This window comes from Aegilops tauschii, chromosome 1, assembly GCF_002575655.3.
Source record: "Aegilops tauschii subsp. strangulata cultivar AL8/78 chromosome 1, Aet v6.0, whole genome shotgun sequence".
NCBI classification, from domain to species: Eukaryota; Viridiplantae; Streptophyta; class Magnoliopsida; order Poales; family Poaceae; genus Aegilops; species Aegilops tauschii.
In genome coordinates this window covers 84,417,916-84,426,074 of record NC_053035.3, presented here as the reverse complement: position 1 = coordinate 84,426,074, position 8,159 = coordinate 84,417,916, and the positions used below count along the sequence as shown (strand labels likewise).

The 8,159-nt window shown below is 45.1% G+C and overlaps 1 protein-coding gene across 1 annotated transcript; it reads left to right on the top strand.

Moving 5' to 3' along the window:
- Positions 1–1,737: 1,737 nt before the first annotated feature.
- On the top strand, positions 1,738–3,264 carry LOC141039301 (uncharacterized). The gene is made up of 2 exons (XM_073506665.1): positions 1,738–3,049; positions 3,154–3,264. Exons 1-2 carry the CDS (start codon positions 2,395–2,397, stop codon positions 3,165–3,167), a joined length of 669 nt encoding a protein of 222 aa, XP_073362766.1. The 5' UTR covers positions 1,738–2,394; the 3' UTR covers positions 3,168–3,264.
- The last annotated feature ends 4,895 nt before the right edge of the window (positions 3,265–8,159 follow it).

Genomic DNA, 8,159 nt, shown 5'->3' with positions numbered 1-8,159 from the left:
GGTTTCGCTATTGGTTATTGGCCGGAGACGTGTGTCGGTCATGTCTACATAGTTCTCGAACCCGTAGGGTCCGCACGCTTAAAGTTTTGATGACAGTTATATTATGAGTTTATATGTTTTGATGTACCGAAGGTAGTTCGGAGTCCCGGATGTGATCACGGACATGACGAGGAGTCTCGAAATGGTCGAGACATGAATATTGATATATTGGACGACTATATTCGGACACCGGAATGGTTCCGGGGGTTATCGGATATATACCGGAGTACCGGGGGGTTACCGGAACCCCTCGGAGGTTATTGGTCCTCATGGGCCCAATTGGTGCAAGAGGAGAGGCGGCCAAGGGGTAGCCGCGCACCCCTCCCCCCAAGTCCGAATTGGACAAGGAAGGGGGGCGGCGCCCCCCTTTCCTTTCCCCCCTCTCTCCTTCCCTCTCCACTCCTAATCCAACAGGGAAAAGGGAGGGAGTCCTACTCCCGGTGGGAGTAGGACTCCTCCTGGCGCACCCCTCCTAGCTGGCCGCCTCTCCCCCTTGCTCCTTTATATAAGGGGGCAGGGGGGACCCTAGAGACACAACAATTGATCTGTTGATCTTTTAGCCGTGTGCGGTGCCCCCCTCCACCATAGTCCACCTCGATAATACTGTAGCGGTGCTTAGGCGAAGCCCTGCGTCGGTAGAACATCATCATCGTCACCACGCCATCGTGCTGACGAAACTCTCCCTCAACACTCGGCTGGATCGGAGTTCGAGGGACGTCATCGGGCTGAACGTGTGCTGAACTCGGAGGTGCCGTGCGTTCGGTACTTGATCGGTCGGATCGTGAAGACGTACGACTACATCAACCGCGTTGTGCTAACGCTTCCGCTTTCGGTCTATGAGGGTACGTGGACAACACTCTCCCCTCTCGTTGCTATGCATCACCATGATCTTGCGTGTGCGTAGGATTTTTTTTGAAATTACTACGTTCCCCAATAGTGGTATCAGAGCCAGGTTTTATGCATAGATGTCATATACATGAGTAGAACACAAGTGAGTTGTGGGCGATATAAGTCATACTGCTTACCAGCATGTCATACTTTGGTTCGGCGGTATTGTTGGATGAAGCGGCCCGGACCGACATTACGCGTACGCTTACGCGAGACTGGTTCTACCGATGTGCTTTGCACACAGGTGGCTGGCGGGTGTCAGTTTCTCCAACTTTAGTTGAACCGAGTGTGGCTACGCCTGGTCCTTGCGAAGGTTAAAACAGCACCAACTTGACAAACTATCGTTGTGGTTTTGATGCGTAGGTAGGAACGGTTCTTGCTAAGCCCGTAGCAGCCACGTAAAATTTGCAACAACAAAGTAGAGGACGTCTAACTTGTTTTTGCAGGGCATGTTGTGATGTGATATGGTCAAGACATGATGCTAAATTTTATTGTATGAGATGATCATGTTTTATAATCGGGTTATCGGCAACTGGCAGGAGCCATATGGTTGAGCTTTATTGTATGCAATGTAATCGCCCTGTAATGCTTTACTTTATCACTAAGCGGTAGCGATAGTCGTAGAAGCATAAGATTGGCGAGACGACAACGATGCTACGATGGAGATCAAGGTGTCGCGCCGGTGACGATGGTGATCATGACGGTGCTTCGGAGATGGAGATCACAAGCACAAGATGATGATGGCCATATGATATCACTTATATTGATTGCATGTGATGTTTATCTTTTATGCATCTTATCTTGCTTTGATTGACGGTAGCATTTTAAGATGATCTCTCACTAAATTATCAAAGTATTAGTGTTCTCCCTGAGTATGCACCGTTGCGAAAGTTCTTCGTGCTGAGACACCATGTGATGATCGGGTGTGATAGGCTCTACGTTCAAATACAACGGGTGCAAAACAGTTGCACACGCGGAATACTCAGGTTAAACTTGACGAGCCTAGCATATAACAGATATGGCCTCGGAACACGGAGACCGAAAGGTCGAGCGTGAATCATATAGTAGATATGATCAACATAGTGATGTTCACCATTGAAACTACTCCATCTCACGTGATGATCGGACATGGTTTAGTTGATTTGGATCACGTGATCACTTAGAGGATTAGAGGGATGCCTATCTAAGTGGGAGTTCTTAAGTAATATGATTAATTGAACTTAAATTTATCTTGAACTTAGTACCTGATAGTATTTTGCTTGTCTATGTTGATTGTAGATAGATGGCCCGTGCTATTGTTCCGTTGAATTTTAATGTGTTCCTTGAGAAAGCAAAGTTGAAAGATGATGGTAGCAATTACACGTACTGGTCCGTAACTTGAGGATTATCCTCATTGCTGCACAGAAGAATTACGTCCTGGAAGCACCGCTGGGTGCCAGACCTGCTACAGGAGCAACACCAGATGTTATGAACGTCTGGCAGAGCAAAGCTGATGACTACTCGATAGTTCAGTGTGCCATGCTTTACGGCTTAGAACCGGGTCTTCAACGACGTTTTGAACGTCATGGAGCATATGAGATGTTCCAGGAGTTGAAATTAATATTTCAAGCAAATGCCAAGATTGAGAGATATGAAGTCTCCAATAAGTTCTACAGCTGCAAGATGGAGGAGAATACTTCTGTCAGTGAGCATATACTCAAAATGTCCGGGTATAACAATCACTTGATTCAACTGGGAGTTAATCTTCCGGATGATAGCGTCATTGACAGAATTCTTCAATCACTGCCACCAAGCTACAAAAGCTTCGTGATGAACTATAACATGCAAGGGATGGATAAGACGATTCCCGAGCTCTTCGCAATGCTAAAGGCTGCAGAGGTAGAAATCAAAAAGGAGCATCAAGTGTTGATGGTCAATAAAACCACCAGTTTCAAGAAAAAGGGCAAAGGGAAGAAGGAGGGGAACTTCAAGAAGAACAGCAAGCAAGTTGCTGCTCAGGAGAAGAAACCCAAGCCTGGACCTAAGCCTGAGACTGAGTGCTTCTACTGCAAGCAGACTGGTCACTGGAAGCGGAACTGCCCCAAGTATTTGGCGGATAAGAAGGATGGCAAGCTGAACAAAGGTATATGTGATATACATGTTATTGATGTGTACCTTACTAATGCTCGGAGTAGCACCTGGGTATTTGACACTGGTTCTGTAGCTAATATTTGCAACTCGAAATAGGGACTATGGATTAAGCGGAGATTGGCTAAGGACGAGGTGATGATGCGCGTGGGAAATGGTTCCAAAGTCGATGTGATCGCGGTCGGCACGCTACCTCTACATCTACCATCGGGATTAGTTTTAGACCTGAATAATTGTTATTTGGTGCCAGCGTTGAGCATGAACATTATATCTGGATCTTGTTTGATGCGAGACGGTTATTCATATAAATCGGAGAATAATGGTTGTTCTATTTGTATGAGTAATATCTTTTATGGTCATGCACCCTTGAAGAGTGGTCTATTTTTGTTGAATCTCGATAGTAGTGATACACATATTCATAATATTGAAGCCAAAAGATGCAGAGTTGATAATGATAGTGCAACTTATTTGTGGCACTGCCGTTTAGGTCATATCGGTGTAAAGCGCATGAAGAAACTCCATACTGATGAACTTTTGGAACCACTTGATTATGAATCACTTGGTACTTGCGAACCGTGCCTCATGGGCAAGATGACTAAAACGCCGTTCTCCGGAACTATGGAGCGAGCAACATATTTGTTGGAAATCATACATATAGATGTATGTGGTCCGATGAATATTGAGGCTCGAGGTGGATATCGTTATTTTCTCACCTTCACAGATGATTTGAGCAGATATGGGTATATCTACTTAATGAAACATAAGTCTGAAACATTTGAAAAGTTCAAAGAATTTCAGAGTGAAGCAGAAAATCATCGTAACAAGAAAATAAAGTTTCTACGATCTGATCGTGGAGGAGAATATTTGAGTTACGAGTTTGGTCTTCATTTGAAAAATTGCGGAATAGTTTCGCGACTCACGCCACCCGGAACACCACAACATAATGGTGTGTCCGAACGTCGTAATCGTACTTTACTTGATATGGTACGATCTATGATGTCTCTTACTGATTTACCGCTATCGTTTTGGGGTTATGCTTTAGAGACGCTGCATTCACGTTAAATAGGACACCATCGAAATCCGTTGAGACGACGCCTTATGAACTGTGGTTTGGCAAGAAACCAAAGTTGTCGTTTCTTAAAGTTTGGGGCTGCGATGCTTATGTGAAAAAGCTTCAACCTGATAAGCTCAAACCCAAATCGAAAAAATGTGTCTTCATAGGATACCCAAAAGACACTGTTGGGTATACCTTCTATCACAGATCCGAAGGCAAGACTTTTGTTGCCAAATTTGGAATCTTTCTAGAGAAGGAGTTTCTCTCGAAAGAAGTGAGTGGGAGGAAAGTAGAACCAGATGAGATAACTGTACCTGCTCCCTTATTGGAAAGTAGTTCATCACAGAAACCGGTTTCTGTCACCTACACCAATTAGTGAGGAAGTTAATGATGATGATCATGAAACTTCAGATCAAGTTGTTACTGAACCTCGTAGGTCAACCAGAGTAAGATCCGCACCAGAGTGGTACGGTAATCCTGTTCTAGAAGTTATGTTGCTAGACCATGACGAACCTACAAACTATGAAGAAGTGATGGTGAGGCCAGATTCCGCAAAATGGCTTGAGGCCATGAAATCTGAGATGGGATCCATGTATAAGAACAAAGTGTGGACTTTGGTTGACTTGCCCGATGATCGGCAAGCCATTGAGAATAAATGGATCTTCAAGAAGAAGATTGACGCTGACGGTAATGTTACTGTCTATAAAGCTCGACTTGTTGCGAAAGGTTTTCGACAAGTTCAAGGGATTGACTATGATTAGACCTTCTCACCCGTAGCGATGCTTAAGTCTGTCCGAATCATGTTAGCAATTGCCGCATTTTATGATTATGAAATTTGGCAAATGGATGTAAAAACTGCATTCCTGAATGGATTTCTGGAAGAAGAGTTGTATATGATGCAACCAGAAGGTTTTGTCGATCCAAAGGGAGCTAACAAAGTGTGCAAGCTCCAGCGATCCATTTATGGACTGGTGCAAGCCTCTCGGAGTTGGAATAAACGCTTTGATAGTGTGATCAAAGCATTTGGTTTTATACAGACTTTTGGGGAAGCCTGTATTTACAAGAAAGTGAGTGGGAGCTCTGTAGCCTTTCTGATATTATATGTGGATGACATATTGCTGATTGGAAATGATATAGAATTTCTGGATAGCATAAAGGGATACTTGAATAAGAGTTTTTCGATGAAAGACCTCGGTGAAGCTGCTTATATATTGGGCATCAAGATCTATAGAGATAGATCAAGACGCTTAATTGGACTTTCACAAAGCACATACCTTGACAAAGTTTTGAAGAAGTTCAAAATGGATCAAGCAAAGAAAGGGTTCTTGCCTGTGTTACAAGGTGTGAAGTTGAGTAAGACTCAATGCCCGACCACTGCAGAAGATAGAGAGAAGATGAAAGATGTTCCCTATGCTTCAGCCATAGGCTCTATCATGTATGCAATGCTGTGTACCAGAACTGATGTGTGCCTTGCTATAAGTTTAGCTGGGAGGTACCAAAGTAATCCAGGAGTGGATCACTGGACAACGGTCAAGAACATCCTAAAATACCTGAAAAGGACTAAGGATATGTTTCTCGTTTATGGAGGTGACAAAGAGCTCATTGTAAATGGTTACGTTGATGCAAGCTTTGACACTGATTCGGATGATTCTAAATCACAAACCGGATACGTGTTTACATTGAACGGTGGAGCTGTCAGTTGGTGCGGTTCTAAACAAAGCGTCGCGGCGGGATCTACGTGTGAAGCGGAATACATAGCTGCTTCGGAAGCAGCAAATGAAGGAGTCTGGATGAAGGAGTTCATATCCGATCTAGGTGTCATACCTAGTGCATCGGGTCCAATGAAAATCTTTTGTGAAAATACTGGTGCAATTGCCTTGGCGAAGGAATCCAGATTTCACAAGAGAACCAAGAACATCAAGAGACGCTTCAATTCCATCCGGGATTTAGTCCAGGTGTGAGACATAGAAATTTGCAAGATACATACGGATCTGAATGTTGCAGACCCGTTGACTAAGCCTCTTCCACGAGTAAAACATAATCAGCACCAAGGCTCCATGGGTGTTAGAATCATTACAGTGTAATCTAGATTATTGACTCTAGTGCAAGTGGGATACTGAAGGAATATGCCCTAGAGGCAATAATAAATTTATTATTTATTTCCTTATATCATGATAAATGTTTATTATTTATGCTAGAATTGTATTAACCGGAAACATAATACTTGTGTGAATACATAGACAAACAGAGTGTCACTAGTATGCCTCTACTTGACTAGCTCGTTGATCAAAGATGGTTATGTTTCCTAGCCATTGACATGAGTTGTCATTTGATTAACGGGGTCACATCATTAGGAGAATGATGTGATTGACTTGACCCATTCCGTTAGCTTAGCACATGATCGTTTAGTATTCTGCTATTGCTTTCTTCATGACTTATACATGTTCCTATGACTATGAGATTATGCAACTCCCGTTTACCGGAGGAACACTTTGTGTGCTACCAAACATCACAACGTAACTGGGTGATTATAAAGGTGCTCTACAGGTGTCTCCGAAGGTACTTGTTGGGTTGGCGTATTCCGAAATTAGGATTTGTCACTCCGATTGTCGGAGAGGTATCTCTGGGCCCACTCGGTAATGCACATCACTATAAGCCTTGCAAGCATTGGAACTAGTGAGTTAGTTGCGGGATGATGTATTACAGAACGAGTAAAGAGACTTGCCGGTAACGAGATTGAACTAGGTATTGAGATACCGACGATCGAATCTCGGGCAAGTAACATACCGATGACAAAGGGAACAACGTATGTTGTTATGCGGCCTGACCGATAAAGATCTTCGTACAATATGTGGGAGCCAATATGAGCATCCAGGTTCTGCTATTGGTTATTGGTCGGAGACGTGTCTCGGTCATGTCTACATAGTTCTCGAACCCGTAGGGTCCGCACGCTTAAAGTTTCGATGACAGTTATATTATGAGTTTATATGTTTTGATGTACCTAAGGTAGTTCGGAGTCCCGGATGTGATCACGGACATGACGAGGAGTCTCGAAATGGTCGAGACATGAAGATTGATATATTGGACGACTATATTCGGACACCGGAATGGTTCCGGAGGTTATCGGATATATACCGGAGTACCGGGGGGTTACCGGAACCCCCCGGAGGTTATTGGGCCTCATGGGCCCAATTGGTGGAAGAGGAGAGGCGGCCAAGGGGCAGCCGCGTGCCCCTCCCCCCAATTCCGAATTGGACAAGGAAGGGGGGCGACACCCCCCCTTTCCTTTCCCCCTCTCTCCTTCCCTCTCCACTCCTAATCCAACAAGGAAAAGGGAGGGAGTCGTACTCCCGGTGGGAGTAGGACTCCTCCTGGTGCGCCCCTCCTAGCCGGCCGCCTCTCCCCCCCTTGCTCCTTTATATACGGGGGCAGGGGGCACCCTAGAGACACAACAATTGATCTGTTGATCTTTTAGCCATGTGCGGTGCCCCCCCTCCACCATAGTCCACCTCGATAATACTGTAGCAGTGCTTAGGCGAAGCCCTGCGTCAGTAGAACATCATCATCGTCACCACGCCGTCATGCTGACGAAACTCTCCCTCAACACTCGGCTGGATCGGAGTTCGAGGGACGTCATCGGGCTGAACGTGTGCTGAACTCGGAGGTGCCGTGCGTTCGGTACTTGATTGGTCGGATCGTGAAGACGTACGACTACATCAACCGCGTTGTGCTAACGCTTCCGCTTTCGGTCTACGAGGGTACGTGGACAACACTCTCCCCTCCCGTTGCTATGCATCACCATGATCTTGCGTGTGCATAGGAATTTTTTTGAAATTACTACGTTCCCCAATAGGGCCGCACGCTTGTCGGCAATCCAGGACGAGGACATCAGACAAGAATTCTTTCGCATCCAGTCGGAGTTTGCGGAAATCATCTATCAAGATGTCCTTCGTACCTCCGGGCAGTTCTACCTCAAATATCAACCGTCCAACAGTGAAATAGAAACAACGCTACAAATGCAGGTTGACAACGACCGCACATTCATGACCAT